General features: G+C 37.4%; 1 protein-coding gene across 1 annotated transcript; it reads right to left on the reverse strand.

The window, feature by feature from the left end:
* Positions 1–268: 268 nt before the first annotated feature.
* On the reverse strand, positions 269–3754 carry LOC103926713 (disease resistance protein RPV1-like). Its single transcript, XM_048569198.1, has 4 exons — positions 3123–3754; positions 1891–2986; positions 1387–1662; positions 269–1282 (listed from the first exon to the last, which is right to left on the reverse strand). Exons 1-4 carry the CDS (start codon positions 3752–3754, stop codon positions 269–271), a joined length of 3018 nt encoding a protein of 1005 aa, XP_048425155.1.
* Positions 3755–21775: the final 18021 nt, after the last annotated feature.

Raw genomic sequence — 21775 nt, forward strand, 5'->3', positions numbered from 1 at the left:
TGCCGGTGTTAGTCCAATTGGGCCATTCAATTTTTTCGCTCATTGCAGCTCGGCCATCGAACTATGACGTATTTTTTTGGTGTTGAATGTTCAAACTATTGCGTTTGGTTGTAAGACATCTACGTTACCCTGGGCCTGGTGTGTTAATTAATGTTCCAGTCTGATACAAATGCGAATTTCAAGATGCTGTTGGACTTGGTTAAAGATAAGAAATATGACATTACACACACTTGTCCACAACATTGTGCTTTATAATGTAAAAACAATACTAAAATAATAAGAGCCTTGCCTGTTTGTGAGTCTTATTTCTTGAACTTGCCACTCTCTTCAGCGCCGCGCAGCCTTCAGCTTCAACATTACATTGCATTGGGAGTTCTGGCAAAGATTGAAGCCACTTGCAGTTGACTATGTTGAGTTCAGACAACCGAGAAGCTTGTTTGATGCTTGCAGGTATGCTCCTAATCTTGGTTCCAGACAGATACATACGTTTCAATGAGGTTGAGCGAACGAGACCATCAGGGATTTCCAATATACCGCTGTCGCTGAGATCTAGTACTTCTAAAGAGGGAAAACGTTCAGAGCTGGAAGGCAATCTTTCAAGTTCCCGACAGGCTTTAAAGTTGAGACGTTTAAGTTTGGTTAAAAGGTAGATACTTTTATCAACAACCTTGAGGTGCTTGCAGCCACTAAGGTCTAAAGTTTGAAGCCCAATTAGATTTCGAAATGACGAAGGAAGCATTTCGACAGCTGTCCCTTCCAAACTAAGAGACACCAAATGTTCCATTGGCTCCAAGATTTCAGGGAATTTGGAAAAACTAGAGCAACCTTTGAGATCAAGTTTCTCAAGACATTTCAACTTACAGATGGTCTCTGGAATACTCAAAAGCCTTTCGCAACCTTGCAGTTGAAGTCTTTTGAGAGCAGGGAAAGACCCGATTGATGAGTGTAGCTCTTTAACTGCTGTTCTACTTAAATCTAAGGACTTCAAGTAAGAAATGTTTTTGTTAGACCAGACTGATTTGGGCAACTCCTTGATACCACTGCCTTGTAAATCCAAGTATTGAATATTTCCTGGCATCTTTGGAAGATACTTGAGATTGCTGCAGTCTCCAAGATCAAGATGAGTCAGCTTGTCAAGATGTTGAATACCCCCAGGAATTTCAACCAACCTGGAACAACCATTGAGATTTATGCTCACAAGTTTTCGACTCCTAGAGAGATTTGGAGCTCTAGTTAGATTTCTTGAGTTTGATAGATCGATCACTTGTAAGTTCACAGGTCTCTGTATCAAGAGTAAATAGAAATATAAAGAATTAATATAATTTCTACGCTTGATTTGATACAAGAACTTCTTAACTTTGCTATTGGGCATATAATAGAATATACCTGGTCTTTTTTCCAAAGCTTCTTAACTTTGCTATTGGGCATATGAAGCTCAACCAGATTTTTCGAAGAAAATTTTGACGGCAAAGATTCCAGTGGATATTTAGGCCAGTAAAGATAACTAAGAGAATCGGGAAGTTCTAGAGGAGTGGTGATTTTGTAGCAATTATCCACAATTAGCAATCTTAGGTTAGACATCACTTTGAAGTTTGCACAAGTCAATGATCGCTCTTCAATCTTTGACCAATTCACCAATATGGCTTCAACATTTGGAGTTATCTGACAATAAGAAGAAAGTTTAAATGTGAATATATATGCTTTCAACATGTTAAAATGTAATGCACATTTGGAAGAAGAAGAAAAAAAAAAAAAAGAATTCCAAACACTTCCTAACACAATAAAAATCATATCTAACTTCTTTATTACAAATGAGTTTTACTTTGTTACATTATCTTCTAAAGTTATCTAAAAGAAGAGAAAAAAAAATTGAGTGCATTTGACTCTTACCGTATTACATTCCAATACATGAGAAGCATCCTCATCGTTGAACATCCTACTCCGCTTACTGGAATCTTCAATACATTCCTCCCGTACAATTGCCCTTCCCATTCTTTCAACCAAATCTAGCATCTCTATGGTTTTCGATTTTGAGTCAATTGATATGAGAGACATATCAACAAGAGCTCCAATTCGGGTTGCTGGAAAGCCTCCATGGATAGCTAACATTTTTTCTACCTCTTTCACCTTCTTCTTTTTATGAAAACATGCTATATCCAAAAATATATTCTTATCAATTTTTGTCAGTCTGTCATAACTTGGTCTCCACACTCTTAGGATATTTTCATTGGGAAATTGTTTCAATTTGTCCAATTCATTTTCCCAGGCTTCTTTGCTCTTGCAATTTAGGAATGAGGACCCCAGAAGTATAAGAGCTAAAGGAACGCCTCCGGCATAAGCCACCGCCCCATCAACCAACTCATAATCTATTTTAGAAGTACCGGTATTCTTGAATGCATACGAACGGAAGAGCTTAAGAGCGTCATTCGGTTTTAATCCCTCAACCTTGTAGATCTGATCCTCTACAACATTGTGCTTAAGTATGCTCCTATCTCTACTTGTGAAAATGATTCTACTTCCAGTGCCATACTGAAGACGATGGCTAGCTAACTCTACTATTTGCATTGCCTCACTCACATCATCAAGAACAATGAGGACCTTTTTCTGGCCGAGCATATCATTAACAAAATTGACTCCTATGGACATCACTTCATTACCCTTAAATAACTCTTCAAGAAGTTTGTTTTGCAAGTGTTTTAGCCCATCTTTTTGTTCTCTCTCCGTAACATTTTCAAGAAAACACGAGGCTTCGAATTTAGAAGAGTGTTTGCGAAATACAGCTTTAGCAAGGGTGGTCTTGCCAATACCACCCATGCCCCAAATACCTACAGTGATCAGATGGTCCGTTAAATGAATGCCTAACAGTGATTCGATCTGCTCGATGCGACTTTCAATTCCAACAAGGCCCTTTAAATTGCAGGATGAATGGCGACTCAATTTGGTCCAAATATCCTTAACAACTATCTTGACTAAATCGGCATCCGTCCTGGCATATATATATGATTATGAAGAAAAGCAATAGTTAGTCTTAAATATACCTTACAAAGTCTTAGCACAAATCAAACCGTCACAAGTTTAAAGAAATTTATAATTTTATACAGGTTAAAGAATTAGTTTGTTACCATGTGTTTTCTGAATGTTGAAACCCAGCTACATTGGCTGCATCCGTCAAAGCACCCCTCCACTTGTGCACCTTGTCGATATTGTCCTTGAAACGTTTTTCGTGTATAGCAAATGCAGCCGCATAACTCCCTCGTTGTTTTCGTACATCTGATGGATCGGTGTGGTAAAAAATGGGTATCACAGACTCGGCTCTTCTGTTGCCTCTTTTGTTGCATTTAAGTATGTGCACAAGTTCATCCAAACACCATGTGGAAGAAGCATAGTTTTGTGAAAAAATGATCACCCAAAGCTTTGATTTCTGGATTGCCTTTCGAAGAGCAGGTCCTATTTGTTCTCCTCTCTCAAGTCTCCTATCGATGTAGGTATCAATCTTCTTCTGAAGCAAGGCATCGTAAAGATGGCTCGTAAAAGTATTGCGGGTGTCCTCACCTCTGAAGCTGATAAACACATCATACTTTTTTCGACGTTGGGGGATATCAGAATGAGCAACAGCAGTAGAATGAGCAACATCAGAATCAGCCGCAGAAGACGGAGAAGAAGACAATGTCAATAATTTGCAGAACATGTGCAACAGAGTCCCGATTGCGATGATGATGATGTTGAAATCTTGAATGAACCCAATCAACCCCATCTCTCTATCTCTCTCTGGAGAAGAAAATGAAGCGATCGAAGCGAGTGTTCGATTAGAAAGAGAATCTGAACTATAAGTACACCTAAAACTATACAAAAATTGAAATTGTACTACTTGTCATTGAAAATTAGCCCAACACACTCTGTCAGGCATCTTTCAATAAAATATAACGGAATAAAAGGTTATAATATAAGAAAACCGAACGAAAAATTCATAAAAAAAACTTTCCTCTTTAAAGAAAAAGTTTTTTTTTAAAATATAGTAAATAGTATCAAGAAAAAGTATAAATATAATTTTTTATTAAAAACGAACAATATCGAATGTGCTTTGTTAAATCTTCCCGTAATATATCCTTATGAATCCAGCTCCTCCCTGATGCGAGGAAGTTGTCTAGCGCTAGTGGACACTGTTAGCTCAGTCGTCCACTCTATACAACAATGTAAAATATAAATTGTTTTCAAAGCATATCATATATGCACGTTAAATTCTCTCATATTTTATTCAGCGTACATTTATATTCAATCGTTAAATTTAACAATATGTGTCATACATTAATGTATATTAAATTTTTTTTAAGTCAGCTGATATTCAAATTCAATGGTCGATGGTCATAAAAGGTGGCTTCCCTTTACTCTCTTTATGTACAAAATTCGCAATTTTGTAATTTAGTTAATGACCAATTTCTTCTGATAAAATTTCCAAGCACTTTCTATTTTTGTTGTGTATCCTTTTCTAATTTCTAGAAAAAGTTAAAACATGTGAATTGCACACTACGAAATCATGGAATCCTAAAAATATAGTTCTTCACTATTCACTATTCGAAAATTTAAAAATGATAAACAAAATAATAAACCATTGATATTTGAAATTTGTCTTGGTACATTTACTTGCACGTTGAAGGAACTTTAGGCATAAAGTCCTGGATGGCCAGTACGGGTGTCCCCACCTCTGAAACTAATAAACACGTTGTACTTTTTTGCCTCTGGTTTTTAGACCAGCATCCTCTCTTAATTTAAGGATGAGGTTCCTCATGATCAAGAAATGTAGGCTATTAGATTTTTATTCAAGGGTTACGAATAGGGGTTCCTTTAAAATTATAATAATTATAACCATTAAATTTTTATCCAACGATCCATATCTCTTGGTCATGAGGATTCTCATCCTTAGATTAAGAGAGGATTATGATCCCTAGTTTTTGGAATAAGATTGTCTCCTCTTTTAATTTTTCTTTCATTTTTTATTCTTTTATTTGAACGGTAATGATTAAGTTAGGTTAACATTTGTTATTGATCAAGAAATGTGGGCTATTAGATTTTTATTCAACGGTTACGAATAGGGGGTTTCTTTAAAATTATAATAATTATAACCATTGAATTTTTATCCAACAATCCATATGTCTTGGTCATGAGGATCCTCATCCTTAGATTAAGAGGATCATGATCCCTAGTTTTTGGAATAAGATTGTCTCCTCTTTTAATTTTTCTTCCATTTTTTATTCTTTTATTTGAACGGTAATGATTAAGTTAGGTTAACATTTGTTATTGATATTTTTTTTATAAAAAGAGAAAAATAAAGAGAAAAGTTAGAGATGAGTGGAGTGAAAGGAAGAGAAGAGAAACCTACTCTCTAGTTTTTAGATCCAGAAAGTAGCTGTAGAGAGATTTCTTATTAGATAAATATTAAAAAAACTCTTTTAAAATGATATTTTTCATGAAGCAACGAGAATCCAATGAAGCAAGAGACAAAATTCAGAATTTACGTGAACTGGCTTTTGACCACGTGCTTAAAGATCCAAACTCATTCAGAAACATTAATGAGCGAGAGACCAACAAAAGTAGAAAAAGGAGCACATGGGATGGGCCCTTCCCTTACACGCTTTACATGCAAAGTTTTGAATTTTCCTTTGTGTTCAATCTCTTTGGAGAAATTTCCAAGCATTTACTATCAGTACATTTTTGTAATTTCCCATAAAAAAAACATGTGAATTTCACACTAAAAGATTATGGAGGGCTAAGAATATAATTGTTCACTAGTGAAGATTGCCTTAGATTTGGAATTGTCTTTCCGAGCACACAAGTCAACCCATTAAGAGTCTAATACCTATTTTATTTAATTTCAGTGTACTAAGATATTAAACAATCCTCACCACTACCAATCTCACCATCATATTATGGTGAATCAAACTAAACAGGGTCTTATGGTTACGCGTTAACAATTCAATGAGTTGATTTGTCATCTCTATTTTCAGGCTATCAAGAGGTCATAAGAAAGTCTAGAACTCTACCTGGAATTATGTGCCTTGGCTCAAGTGAGAGAGTCATGATACACTCCATCTCTCTCTCTCTCGCTATCTATCTAGATAGGGGTGGGCATAAAAACCGGCGGACCGGAAAACCGAATCAACCGAATAAAAAAATTGAAAAAAACCGTGTTGACTGAAAAAGTCAAAATCGAGTCAAGAACTAAATCAGACTAGCTCAAACCAGTTCCAGTCCTTATTTTGTAGCACTAGGAACCAGCTTAAATCGAACTGGACCAAAAGTATAAATATTTATTTAAGTTTATTAGTTTTATGAATGTATGTATGTATTTACAAGTATTTATAAGTGTATTATGTGTATATGTATGTAAATTGTGTTTTGTACTCTTTTAACTAGTATTGGTACAATTAACCAATATTTTACACTTTAGTTTAGTTTAGGATGTACACTTTGGTCTTGATTTGAGGTTTTTTATCCGTGGATTTATATTTATATGTACACTTTCTCTCTTCCGGTAAAAAATCTTTTAAATCTATTAGAGGGAACTCAAATTTGCTTGAATTAGTATTTTAAATATGTGTTTGATATTGGAAGTAGAAGATTTGAAAAAAAAAAAAAAAAATATATATATATATATATAAGCATATTTGCAAAGGGATGTGATATCTACACATCTCATTTTACTTCTCACACACCTTCTTAATTTTCAGATGTTGGATCAGATGAATTGAAGAAGATAAACGAACATAAATTATCAAGGGATGTGTGAGAAGTAAAATAGGGTGTGTGGATAGCACATCACTTTGCAATATGTAACATATCAAACACACACACAAATATATATATATATATATATATATATATATATAATTTTGGTTGTAAATCAGTATAAACCAAATTGAAATTAAACTAAATCAAATTGTAAGATGTTAGTAAAAAATTTAAGCGGAACCGGACCGTGCCCAACACCATATCTAAGAACTAAACTAAGTAAAGACAGAGAGAGGTTGAAACTGAGAAGCAAGCAAGGGATTAGAGAATAGTTGCCCGTACAAACCAGATCAATTGTACTAGTTGACTTGACTTGCACAAGGTTACAAAAATAAAGATTGACGAAAAAAAGAAGAGATCAAATTACCTTCCGCGAACAAAAATTCAATGCGTTCACACATATGAAGAAAATCAAATTAAAGCCACATCATCATGAGTTTAGATTTCTTGAGTTCTATTTTCCTTTCACTGCTTTCAGCTTTGAACAGTAATGAAATTTAATCTTCACAAAGACAGCTAACCTACAGCCGGTTGGCCATCGTAGCAACCGAGTCACGTACTGTTAATTCATTATTAGCTCAGGATGTCAAGGTAGCGTTCCGAGCGTATACAACCCTTTCATTAAAGAAAGAAGCAAACCAAAATATTCGAAAATGAACAAGCAAACTTTGAGATAGAAAACACACATATGCCAAATTGGCTTCGGTGAACTACAATTTACCTAGGTACAAGAAAAAGAAGTGGTGAATTGCGTTTATAATTAAGATATTTCTTTTCAACCCGCTGTATTTAGGCACTAACAATGGACTTGTAAGTACAAAAGAATAGAAAGAAGCGAGTACTTGAGAATTTTCTGGTGCTTCGAAATATCATATACAGACATTTTTAGAAAATCATCAAAGAGATGATGAAATTAAAAAAAAAAACTTTAACAAAAAAATTTCGGTACTGTTTATTTTAACGAAAAATTATATTTTTACACTAAAAATATCAATCATGTTATTATTCACTTTATCCTTTATTTTATCTTATAATTAAAATTAAAAAATTTCAAATTCTTTCCATTAATTTTCTTATAAAAAAAACCCAACTCAAACACTCTTACCTTCCCCGAACAAAAATCCGAAGCGTTAAGACACATGAAAAAGACAAATAAGGGGAACATCATCATCAGTTCTTACCCTGACTGTTCACAAGTCACAAGCGCATGGTAGTGGCAAACACACAGTAGCCAATGTAATTTGATATCGCTTTATGTTCAAAATTTGTTGCTCGCCTTCATCCTTTGATCAGCAGAGTATCCAATGTAATTTGATCTCGAGATTCTCGACAATGACAACCTAACCATTTAGGTGACTTGCATGTTGTGTTATTTATTTAGGATATCACGGTGAGTGTAAGTAAGTTTTTAATTAAAAATAAGACCAATCGAAAGTATTTGCCTTTTTAAATTAACGGTCAAAACCCTGAAATTAAAATTCACTTGCAACTCCAAAGGCCAAGACAACAGGAAGACCGAAATCATCTTTTTAAAACAGTAAGGGTTCGTGAAAATTGATGGACATCATATTATCCAATTTGTGAGAAATTGTATAGCACCTTCATGCTCTAATTTGCAACAAACAATCATCAATACCAGTGATAAAGTGCCAGAGCGCAACAAACAATCACCAAAACTTGCAATAAAACGTGAAATTATTTTCGATACATCATAAATATGTCTTTTCTATTCTGATAAACGATACATACGGATTTAATATCTCTATAAATTCCACAATCACTAAAATGTGCTTGATAGCTCCTAAATGGAGCAAAATATAGTCAGAATATATGAAAAATGTTAATGGAGTGCAGAGATTTTACTCCAAAGAAACATCAGAAGTTTACATATTCAAGAAAAACAGAACTCTCCAAAAAAAATCGAAAGGGACGATGAAAAGAGGAAAAAAAAAATGAAGAAGAAAGGAAAATTAGGCAACACCATCGGTTCATAACTTTTATTAAAGCTGAAAGTGACAAGTGCATGGTAGTGGCAAACACACAGTAGCTAATAGGCCCCCCTTCCCAGCCTTACGCACTTTATGTACAAATTTAACTTCATTGCTCCATCCACTGATTTCATCTTTTGATCAGCAGAGCATTCCAGTGCAATTACATTTCGACAAGGACAAACACGTTACGGTAGCATCTAGATCACGCACTTTCTTATGCATTATTAATTTTGAATGTTACGGTGACAATACTTGATTAATTGAAGATAAAAACTAATCTAAAGCATTTGAATTCTTAAATCAAAAGAGCGCGAGAAATAGAGAAAGCCCACCTCTAAATCGGTTTTTTTAGTCGAGTCAGATTTTGAGGAGAAAAGTGAAGGAAGAGAGATAAAAGGGGGAGGCTGGCAATGGGAGGGGAGGAGGTGGCTGGGGTCGAGGCTGCTGGTTATCCAAGCTGTTTTTTATTTTGTCAAAATGGTTTACATGGTTTTTGTTTTTTTATACCAGCAATATTGGAGAAGAGGGAAATTAGACATTCGACTTTGTTCTCATATACAATTCATGTTTGTGAAAGAAACACAGCGAGTGCAATAACTAAATTGAGGCCATCGTTTGTTTTTTTCTTTAAATTGTATTTTGTTTTCACATTTTTCTAAATATGTTACAAAATACATGTATTATAAAACATGTCCATTAAGATCCCTAGAGTATCATCGTTGTGATTACAACTTGTTCAAAAAACAAAATTTATGGAAGAAACAATATCGTAAATTGTTCACGAACAACATCATCTAAGTTATGTTTAAGCACCTTGGTCGAATGGTTTTTCAAGCTCAAAACTCAGCTCTATTCGGTTCGTTTGTAAACCGAAATATATATTTTGGTGGGTTGGCACGGCTCGATTTTCGAATGAGCTCGAACTTATGTTTTGCTTGTTTGATGAAAATTAAAAAATAATAAAAGTAAACAAAATACTAGTCCAATGAAGAGAGAGAAAAAGGGCGACTAACCAGAATTTACTTGAACTAGCTTTTGACTACATGCACAAAGTTCAAACTCATTCAGGAAAAACTAGGGGTGGGCATAAAAACTGCCAAATCGCAAAACCGCATCGAACCGTAAGAAAAAAAACCGAAAAAAACCGTGTTGACCGGAAAAGTCAACTTTGAGTGAAAAACCGAACCGAACCGTTCAAACCGGTTCCGGTTCCGGTTTCGAATGACCAAGAACCGGCCGAACCGAACCGAACCGAACCGTTTTATTAATAATAAATAAATAAATTATATATACACACACATGTCATGGTATAATAGGTTGAAAAATAGGTTGAAAAATTGTGTACAGGAGCTGCTGCTTCTTGCTTGCTCACTGAAGTCTGAAAACTTGCAATTTGTTTCATCATTTTTTTGTTTGTTGACTGATTGACCAGTGCATATGTATTTTAGTTGTCTCTTTTTGTTGACTTGGTGCCACTACCAAGGACATTTGCATTAAAAAAGATGTGTTGTGTGCAACTTTATGTAATCAGCTTTAGAAGATGTATTTGAATGCATAATGATTTGGTGTTCAAATAATTTATTATTAGGAACCGTAAACCGACAAGAACCGAATTGGAACTGGTGTAGACCGAACCGTAATGTTCTAGTCATAAATTTAAGTGGAACCGCACCGAATCGAACCGTTAATATATTTCGGTTCCGGTTTCAATTTAGGGATAGAACCGCACCGAACTGCACCGAACCACACCGTGCCCACCCCTAGGAAAAACAGTGAGTGAGAGATGATGACCAAAAGTAGAAAAAGGGGCTGTTTCCCAAAAAAAAAAAAAAAAAGAGTAGAAAAAGGGGCACATGGGATGGGGCCTCCCTATACGCAGTTTACTTACAAAGTTTTGAATTTTCCCAGTTAGTTAGTGCCTAATTTCTTTCAAGAAATTTCTAGCACATTTTTATAGTTCTCATTAAAAAAATAAAAAAAACACAAGTGATTTCACACTACAAAATTTTGGAGGGCAAAGAATATAGTTGTTCATTAGTGGAGATTGGCTAAGATTTTAGAATTGTCTTTCCGGGCACAGGTGACAAATAATGGAGGGCTAAGAATATAGTTTGATTTCATTGTAATAAGTATTGCACAATTATAACCATTAGCAATCTCACCATCATATTACAGTGAAAATTAAACGGATCTAAATGATTACTTATTAACAATTCAATGAGTTGGTTTGCTACCTCTATTTTTGTGGTTATTGAGAAGTCATAAGAACTATGCCTGAAATTATGTGCTTTCGCCCAAGTAAGAGGAGGTGGATTGTCTGCTCTCTTATTTTCATACTCTCTTCATGCCCTTTTATGATGTATGATCACGGTTAAACCACGTCAATCTTTTATATTACTCAGATCTACTTGAATTTTTGGTTGAAATATATGTTTGGTATTGGACATAAAAGATTCGGAAATATATATATATATATATATTAGTTATAGTAAACTGGCACAAAGACAGAGAGGCAGAAACTGAGAAGCAAGCAAAGTATGAGAGAGTAGTTGTCCGCAGAGACTAGGTCAATTGTACTAGTTCACTTGGCTTGCACAAAGTTACAAAAAGTTATATGGTGCACGGGATACTCCAGGAAAATCATCAAAGAGATGATTATAAAAAATAACAAAAAGTAAAAGAAGAAAATCTCAAATTACCCAACTCAAGCACCTTACCTTCCACAGACAAAAATTCAATGCGTTCACACATACGTGTTCACGTATGAGGAAATCAAATTCAAGTCTTTACATACAAAGTTCATTGTTCCTTCTAGAGTTCCACTAGTTTCAACTTTAGTTAGCAAAAATTTGATCTTGACAAAGACAGTTAACCTACGTCTGGTGGGTCATCGTAGCATCCGGTTCACATACTTATTAGTTTGTTATTTTTTTAAATATCATAGTAGCATACCAAATGTACACAACTCTTTAATTAAAGATAAAAGCATACCAAAACATTCGAAAATGAATGAGTAAATCTTGAGATAGAAAATGCACACCTCACAAATTGGCTTCGGTGAACTAGACTTTACCTAATTACGAGAAAAACAAGTGGTGGATTGCCCTTATAGTTAAGGTATTTCTCTTTAACACACTGTAGTTAGACACTAACAATGAACTTGTAACTTGTAAGTACAAAAGAAGAGAAAGAAACGAGTGCTTGATAATACATCAAAGATAGAGAACGAAGTAACCTGTGTGAGCAAAAAACAAAAGAAAAAAAAAACAAAAAAAGATAGAAAACGAAGTATTTGAGATGAATGAGACTTATTAAGTTATAAAAAAATATTATTGCGCTTTGAGGTATCGTTTGGTATGCAGACGGGACGGGACGGGATGGGACAGGATGGGACGGAACAGAGCGGGAGCAAAGATGCCCTCGGATGGAAACAATGAGGAAGAAGAAGGAGACGGAGAGATTATAATTTTGTGTTCCATGGATGTGGAACGAGTCGTTCCAGGAGGGTGAGGTGGAACGAAAATTCATCCAAAACTCGTCCCGTGGAACAACTCGTTCCACCCGTTTTAGACGCACCAAACGTGGGACGGAACGCCTTGTCCCACTCTGTTCCATCCCATCCCACGTACCAAACGGTACCTGAAGTATTGCATACAGCCTCTCCTAAAAAAGCATCAAAGAGATGATGAAAAAAATTACCCAACTCTACCTTCCGCGAACAAAAATTCAAAGTGTTCAGACACATAAAGACAAATTAAAGGAACCTCATCATCCGAAACTTGTATAAAAGCTAGCTGACTACTGGGCAAGTCACAAGTGCATGGTAGTGGCAAAAACACAGTAGCCAATAGGTCTTCCTTTCCTGCCTTACGTGGTTACGCGCTTTATTTACAAACTATGTTGCTCGATTTCATCATGCAATTTGATATCGACAAGGACTACCGTAGTATTTGGGTGACGTTCTTCTTGGTGTGTTATTAATGTAGAATGTTATGGTGGGTGTAAGTCAGTTTTTAATTGAAGATAAAACCAGTCGAAAGCATTTGCGTTTTTAAATCCGCCATGCAAAACCTTGAAATTGAAATTCAGTTCCAACTCCAAAGGCCAAGACAACAAGGAGACCGAATCATCTTGTTAAAACATTTAAAAGCTAACTAAAGGCTGCCCGTAGGGGTTCATGAAACATTGATGGACATCAGATTATTCAATTTGTATGAGAAATTATACAACAGCTTCATGCTCTAATTTGCAACAAAGGATCACCAACACCAGTGACAAGGTACCAGGACGCAGCAAAGGATCACCAACATTACACAAATTCCACAATCACCAAAATGTGCCAGTAGCCAGCAATACATTTCATAGCTCACTTAAATAGAGGAAAATATATTCAGTCTCATCAACTCCTCCTCTCCCAAATTGCCCAAGCAATTACTGCCTTTAGTAAACAGTAATTGTCCAAGTGCATATCCATCCGTAAATTGAATAACCTAGGCTAGTATTAAAATATTTTTTTATAAAATAATAAAACACAATTTTATTTTTAAATTCGATAGGACTTTTAACCAAACTCGTCACGCCACGTGTCATTATCTGAAAGTAAAATTTTTGTGGATATACTTTTGAGTAGATTTTTAATCAATCATGTAGCACCACGGGTCATGATATAAGGTGGAAATGTCTAAGAAGACTTTGAGACAAATTTGTACCCAATTCCATAGCTTTTTTTTTTTTTTCCATACAAAAGTATAAGAAAACTCTGAAGGAAAGATTGGTTGAAAATATTGAAATGTGATGTAAGGTGGAAAAGCATGGTTAGGTAAATAGGGGTGGGGATAAAAACCGTCAAACCGAATCGAACCACAATAAAATAAACTGTAAAAACCGTGTTGACAAAAAAAAAGTCAACATAGGTTCAAAAACCGGACCGGACCATTCATACCAGTTCTGGTTCTGATTTTCATGTTGACAGAACTGCTTAGAACTGAACCGAACCGTGAATATAAATAATTAATTGGGTTTTGAAAATTTTGTGAATTTCAACCGTTTGATCATGTTTGTTAGTAAAAGTGCTTCAGTATTTCGTTTCTAGATTGTTAAATTAATAACCAGAATGAGTTTTGGTAAGCTAAATTTGTTAGTTATGTGTTTGTATTTTGTGAATTGTTGATATGAATAATATTCATTGACTTTGTAAAGTTTTGGTGCCATTAAATTTTTAAATCTTCTTCTATTGTAGTTCATCATTCTTTATGATTAGTTATGCATGTTCTTCGTTGTGTGATCCAATTACTATCTTTTACTATGAAAATCCATTGATTTTTTTATGTGCTCTAAATTTATGTTTCCAAGATTCAAATGGCTTATTATTCAGAACCGTGAACCGGCAATAACCGAACTGGAAATGTCGTAAAGTGAACCGTATGGTTTTATAAATAAATTTAAATGGAATCACAACGAACCTAACCGTTGATCTTTTTCGGTTCCAATTCGAGGTAGAACCGGGCCAAACCAAACCATGCCTGTGACAACCCGTTCCGAAAAATTTGAAAACGTACACGTGAAAAGACGATTTTGCCCCTAGTACGATTCCTTTACGTTTTGTGGTTGTTTTTGGGTTTTTGTTGGCATGTTTTGGGCCACACACACACTAACCAGCACCCCACACCTTTCCCCTGCCCTGCACCCTGTCCCGAGTTCCCTTTCCTTCCCATTTTCCATTCAAACGTACGGACACACACACAAACACACCAAATCTTCACAGATCGAAGGAACAAAGTACATATCCATGCTCGTGAGGCTCGTAGGAGTCCAATTATACCCATTTCAGGTAAGGTTACCTTCGTTTTCACGTCGAACTCGTGATGCCCGATTCTTGGTACTGTTCATGCACACGTAATTTCTCATGTTTTTGGGAATTTCAAGCTTGTAGGAAGCTTGGTGAGGTCCTTAGGAGGCTCGGGGTGGTTCGTTTGAAGGTTTTGGACGTCGAGATCACGAGTTTAGAGGTTGGCCGGAGTTGGGGTGATTTTCCAGGTGAGATTTCGTAGATTTTAGCACTTGAAAGTCGTATGATTTTGTTCCTCTCGTTGTAAGCTTCATTTTGGTACCAATTTTGTGAAATTTGGTTGAAAAACGAAGAAGATATCACGATATGAAAATTTCCCGATTTTCCGGCGCCGGCGACGGCGCCGGAGCCTCATCGGAGAAGACGACGGAATATTCCGTCAAAAATGACGGAATATTCCTAACGCCGTTGACAGTTACCGTTAGGGATAACGGAATATTCCTGACGCCGTCAGCGTGCCAGGCACGTGCCTGCGCGTGGCCGGCGCGTGGGGGCGCGTGCGACGGTGAAAAATTATTTTAAAAATATTGGGATGTTCCTGAGGTTGAGTAGATCACGTTGGTGTATTCATACACCCCATTTGAGCATTGTATGAGAAGTTATTTTCTAAAGGTTGGTTATGTGCTTTAAAATTAACGTTTTTGTAGTTGTTTCGCATATAGGTGATACCTATCCCGAGGACGAGCGTGGTCACTCGAGGCAGGGGGGTTACGACCCTTCCACATACCAGTGAGTGGGCTTTTGGTTTTCTGTATATACCTATATACTTATATTTTTCCCAGAAAATGATTTGAAATGTTTATTCGTTATATGCCATATATTATATTCCTGTTTGTTATGCATGGTTACTTGCATTTATATATGTGTGTGTATTGGTGCTGCGAACGCACAGATAAGTGCCAGGTGAGGGGTGATTTATATTTACGTTCAGTAGTGATTCTAGATACATAGAGAGCTCATAACCTGCACCCCCGATGTTAGTGCTCCCGCCCAGAGTTGGGCACAGTCCTTCACGTGATGTTCACCTCCCGCACCACACACTCAGCTTGGATCCAAGTTAGGTGCACAGTCTTGTCGTACAGGCCACTTTAGGTGGTTCCGACTCGTAGGTGACCCGCGATTATTCGCCCAGCCTTCACGTGATCGTAGCACTTGAGCGTATATATATATATATATATATATATATATATATATATATATATATATATATATATATATATATATATATTACACCCATGCCTGTCATACAGACCACTTTAGGTGGTTCCGACTCGTGTGCAGATCCAGTTAGTGAGATTGAGATTTGAGCTCTAGATTCAGCCGTACAGGTCACGTTAGGTGACTCCGGCTGACAGTTTATATGATTTGGACGTGATATTACCTGAGCACTTGCATTTCATTTTGAGATCTTAGCATAGCATAGCCTTGAGCATGATTTATATATATATATATATACTCTATTTTCTGGGAAATATACAGGTTTTACGGCGAGGGGTTAGAACTTATTTATTAAATGGTTTTCGAAAAACTTTGTTTTTGCCCACTCACGCTTTTGTTTTGCGCCCCTCCAGGTTTTAGTTGGCTAGCACGTTTGGTGGCTTCCCTGAGGATTTTCTCGGCATATCTAACAGACGATCACCAGCGTAGGGCCACCTTCGGGTGTACTTTTGTTGCGTCATTTCCTCCCGGACTGCTTTAGACTTTATGCTTTGAACTTAGCGTCACACTTACGCTTGCATTGTTGTTATTACTTTATGTAAGACCATTTTTTGTTTATTCGTATTACTATTTCTATTACTATTTTATTAGCTTCCGTACTGTGCACATGGTTACGTCACTTCCACGTGACGGCCAGCATACCCTGATCTAGGTCGGGGTGTGTCAGTTTGGTATCAGAGCCTAGTTTTGGCAGTCCTGTACTTTTGTGAGTATTCTAATGGTTTTGGTGTCTTCTGTCAGAACTATGCCGCCTCGTCGGGAACCACGTCGCTCTGCTGAGCCTACTTTCCCAGATATTGCTCAGCTGGGGGAAGCTATTGCTACAGCTATTCAGTCAGCGATCCGCCCTCCCCAAAGGACTCCTCTGGAGACTATGTATAATTTGAAGTTGGATAAGTTTAAAGGCAACGAGGGTCATGAGGGTGCAGAGCGATGGTTAGAGCATATTGAGAAGACTTTTCGTGTTTTGCACAGTCAGGGGAATCTCCTTGTCGAGAAATGGGTTGAGACGACGTCGTGGTTTTTGGGTAAGGAGTTTGCGTCCTGGTGGGAGCAGGAACTTCGTCGTTTGACTCCAGCTGAGAAGACGGATTGGGATGTTTTCTGAGAGTTATTCAAGAGAAGGTTTGTGCCTCCTGAGTATATTGATCGCAAGAAGTAGGAATTCACTGAGTTGAGACAGGGGAAGTTGACAGCGAATGAGTACTATCGGAGGTTCACTGATTTGTCTCGCGATCATCCAGATGTTGTTGGTAATCCAACGGAGATGCTTCGTCGGTTCCGTTTAGGCACTAAGAAGAAGTGGCGTTCGATGGCGACCACTACCCACTGTGATACCTACCAGGAGTTTTATGAGATTCTGTTGAGGATTGAGGATTCAGAAAATATGCCAAGCGAGAGTGAGGAGGAAGAGAAAGATGGTAATCAGAAGAAAGATGATAAGGGTAAAGGTTAGGTGTCGTTCGGACCTCGTAGGACACAGAACTTCAAGAGGGGTGGCATTAGTTCTAGCTCTTCTAGCGATGGTTTCAGCACCACTGGTCAGGGACGTGGAGGTAGGTTTGCTGGTGGTGCTAGAGGCCAGAGACAGGGTGATGGTGGTAGAGGTAGGGCCCCAGTTTGCCGCAGGTGCAATAATCGCCATTTTGGTGAGTGTAGGCGTGACAGCAGTGGTTGCTTTACTTGTGGGCAGATGGGACATCGGGCTGCAAATTGTCCCCAGAGTCAGCAGCAGAAGCCGCAGCAGACTTTCTTGCCGCCACCTGCACCGATTCAGCAGATTCAGGGTCTGGGTGGTTATGGGCAGACAGGTCGAGGTGGTGCCTACTACTATCAGGGCGATGTTGTTCCTTATGCCCCGGGACAGTATCAATATCCCTATGACCCATATTCCCAGGGCGGTTATCCTCCGTATTCTGGCGACTATATGCCGTATCCTCCAGCTCCAGCAGGTGGTTCTCAGTGGTTCCAGGGAGGACAGATTCAGCAGGGGGAGATTGCTACGAGTAGCGCAGGGTCTTCGAGGCAGTTTGGTCAGCCCAGTCAGGGGCGTGGCATTCAGAGTCGTGGTGGCCAGACGAGCAGAGGTCGAGGTGGACGACAGCAGACCCAGGGGCGTATTCATAACATCTCTCTGCAGGATGCTCAGAACAATCCAGATTTGATCATGGGTACGTTAAATATCCTTGGTTATTTTGCTAGAGTATTAATTGATTGTGGTGCTACACATTCTGTGGTTTCTCATACATTTGTTCAAGTGACGCAACCTCGCCCCACACCTCTAGGGTATGATTTAGAGTTCGCTATGCCTAGAGGGGAGAGATGTATTGTAGATCGTGTGTACCCAGGATGTCCAGTGATAGTGGAGGGTGTTGTTATGCCAGCTGATCTTATCCCGTTGGATATTGTTGACTTTGATGTGATTCTGGGCACGGATTGGTTGCATTTCAATCGTGCCAATATTGATTGTTACGGGAAAATAGTTACGTTCCATCGCCCTGGACTACATGTGGTTACTTTTGTGGGTGAGCAGAGTAGGGTGAGACATGGCGTTATTTCAGCCATGCGAGCGAAAAGGTTATTATCTAAAGGTTGCCAGGGGTACTTAGCTCATGTGGTGTTGGATAAGGTTGCTCCTAGCAGAGTTGAGGATGTGAGGGTAGTCAGACACTTTCCGATATTACCTGAGCACTTGCATTTCATTTTGAGTTCTTGGTATAGCATATCCTTGAGCATGATTTATATATATATATATATATATATATATATATATATATATACTCTATTTTCTGGGAAATATACAGGTTTTATGGCGAGGGGTTAGAACTTATTTATTAAATGGTTTTCGAAAAGCTTTGTTTTTACCCACTCACGCTTTTGTTTTGCGCCCCTCCAGGTTTTAGTTGGCTAGCACGTTTGGTGGCTTGCCTGAGGATTTTCCCGGCATATCTGACAGACGATCACCAGCGTAGGGCCACCTTCGGGTGTACTTTTGTTGCGTCATTTCCTCCCGGACTGCTTTAGACTTTATGCTCTGAACTTAGCGTCACACTTACGCTTGCATTGTTGTTATTACTTTATGTAAGACCGGTTTTTGTTTATTCATATTACTATTTCTATTACTATTTTATTAGCTTCGCACTGTGCACATGGTTACGTCACTTCCACGTGACGGCCAGCATGCCCTGATCTAGGTCGGGATGTGTCAATGCCCACCCCTATGTATTTATAGAAAAAAAATTATAATTTATTTGAATATTTTTCTGTATTTTTTAATAATTTTAATAACTATTTATAATTTTTATCTAACCTCATTAATAATTACAAAAAAGTTGTAATCTAACCGCCCAGATTTTGACAAGTGTAGCCAACAGTAACAATTAACCTTTTTTTTTCTTTTTAATTTTCTCCCTTTTTTTTTTAATACTTTTTTAGGCCATTGATCGGAAAATCCAATGGACCAATCATCATCACTACCAATTTAGTTTGATTTCATTGTAAAAAGGTATTACACAATCATCACCACAATCAATTTCACCATCATATTATGGTAAAATCAAACTAAACAGGTCTTAATGGTTACCCATTAACAATTTAATGAGTTGATTTGTCATCTCTATTTTCGAAGTTATTGAGAGGTCATAAGAAAGTCCAAAATGCCGCTTGAAATTATGGGTCTAGGCCCAAGTAAGAGAGTCATGATACTCTCTCTCTCTCTCTCTCTCTCTCTCGGTAGCGGTGGGCATTAAAACTGCCGAATTGAAAAACCGAATCGACAATATTAAAAAAAAAAAAAAAACATGTGGACCAAAAACGTCAAGAATCTCTCTGTCTCTCTCGGTAGCGGTGGGCATTAAAACTGCCGAATTGAAAAACCGAATCGACAATATTAAAAAAAAAAAAAAAAAACATGTGGACCAAAAACGTCAAGAACCGAATTGGACTAGATCTGTTCTGAACCCCGTTTGTAGTACTAGGAACTGGCCTAAACTGAACCGAACTGGAATTATAAATATTTATTTAAGTTTATTAGTTTTATGAATGTATGTATGTATTAAACAAGTTTATATAGATGTATTATGTGTATATGTATGTAAACCGTGATCTTTACTCTTTTAACAAGCATTGGAGCAATTAACCAATATATTATGCATTATGTATACATTAGTTTCAGTTTGAGATATACACTTTGATCTTGATTTGAGGTTCATTACGTTATTGAAAATGTTATGGTGCTCTAGAACATCATATGCAGTATTCCCTAGAAAACCATTCAGGGGGCGTTTGTTGCGCCGGACTATTTCGGACTAGATTAGCTTAAAGGACTAAGCTGGACTGACTTAGACTAGACTAAACTGGACTAACTTAGTGAAGCGTTTGGTGCAGTATTGGACTAAGAAGCTGGATAATAACAAATTCTAATATTATTTTATTTAATATATAAATTATTAATATTTTATTATGATCTTATCTTTTTCTCTATCTTTTCCTACCATTTCCGTCCCACTCTTTTCCTCTTCTCATCGTCCCACCCTCTCCCTCTTTTTTTCCTCTCAGACCTCTCAATTCATGTCTCTTTTTCATTCCTAGTCAAACTCCTTATTGATTCCAGTCTCTATTTCTCTGTCATCCCTCCCTCTCTAGCTATGCGTTGTTCGAACGGAACCTCACGGCTCCAATTTTCCCAACGAGTTGCAGGTTTCCCGATGTGTTTTTTGGCCAACCCTCATTAAATTGGATGAAGTTAGCACCACCAAAAAATTCATCACCATCCCTGGACCGAGATCTTAGCTTTGCATGCTCGAATTTGTCATGGATTTGAAGAAGCCCAAACAGGCTGAGACTTCCAGGCCATTTTCCGGCCACATTTGACCACATTTTGGCTTCGATTCAAGTAAAATCGTAATCTTGTCACTCCCAGCTTCAATTTGGTATATTTTATATGAAAGTTGGTTGTGAAATGGATCTGAAAGAGAGTCGGGAAGTTAATGATTGATCTAGGTGACCGGCGATGACGAGGAGTCTGTCGGGAGTGGTCGTTGAACATGACAAGGACGAGAAATAGAGGATAGTCTTAGCTAGTCCCATGGTTATTGGGGGGTCTCACTAAGACCTCTTAGTGAAGGGTTTTGTCCATGCTAGTCCTCTTTAGTCTCATTAATGTTAGTCCAATCATGGAACAAACACAGTATTGGACTAATAGCTAGTCCAGTCCCAGTTAGTGAGGGCAAACAAACGCCCCCTCAAAGACCTCCTTTTTTTTTTATTTCATTCTTGTTTTTTATTTCTAGAAATGTAAGGTTTATGTCCTCTCTTCTTTTTCGTGTATTCCTTTTTATTGTCTTTGTTTTTTTAGGGATAAGGTTTATGTCCCCCCTGATTAGGTGTATTTTTTGCTATCAATAAAATTTTCCTCGTACCGTAGAGGTTTTCAAAAAAAAAAAAAAAAAAAAAAAAAAAAAGAAGAAGATGATGAGAATAAAAACCCAACTAAAGCAACTTTACCTTCCGTGAATAAAAATTCAATGCGTTCAGACGCATAAAGAAAGACATATTAAGGGAAGATCACCATCAATTCATACCTTTTATTAAAGATTATGCATGGTAGTGGCAAACACACGGTAGCCAATACGCCCCCTTCCCGGCCTTATTTACGTACGAACTTTGTTGCTCGATTTCATCTTTTGATCAGCAGAGCATCCAATGCAATTTGACCTCGACAAGGACTACCCTAGCATGTGGGTGACATACTTCTTGGTGCGTTATTAGTCTAGTGTCACGGTGGGTGTAGGTCAGTCTTCAATTGAAGATAAAACCAATCGAAAGCATTTGCATTTCCAAATCAACGAGCGAAACCTTGAAATTGAAATTCACTTCCAACTCCGAAGGCCAAGACAACAGCGAGACCGAATCAGCCTTTTAAAACATTTAA

The sequence above is a fragment of a genome, unplaced genomic scaffold (assembly GCF_019419815.1).
Source record: "Pyrus x bretschneideri cultivar Hongxiangsu unplaced genomic scaffold, Pyrus_bretschneideri_v1 Contig10, whole genome shotgun sequence".
NCBI classification, from domain to species: domain Eukaryota; kingdom Viridiplantae; phylum Streptophyta; class Magnoliopsida; order Rosales; family Rosaceae; genus Pyrus; species Pyrus x bretschneideri.

What these genes read in the sequence shown, in the direction of transcription:
- LOC103926713 (XM_048569198.1), bottom strand. Translation starts at nt 3,754, where the DNA reads ATGGGGTTGATTGGGTTCATTCAAGATTTCAACATCATCATCATCGCA. An exon ending in ATGTATTGGAATGTAATACG is followed by an intron (nt 1,663 to 1,890) that starts GTAAGAGTCAAA and finishes TCTTATTGTCAG; the next exon opens with ATAACTCCAAATGTTGAAGC. An exon ending in AGCTTTGGAAAAAAGACCAG is followed by an intron (nt 1,283 to 1,386) that starts GTATATTCTATT and finishes CTCTTGATACAG; the next exon opens with AGACCTGTGAACTTACAAGT.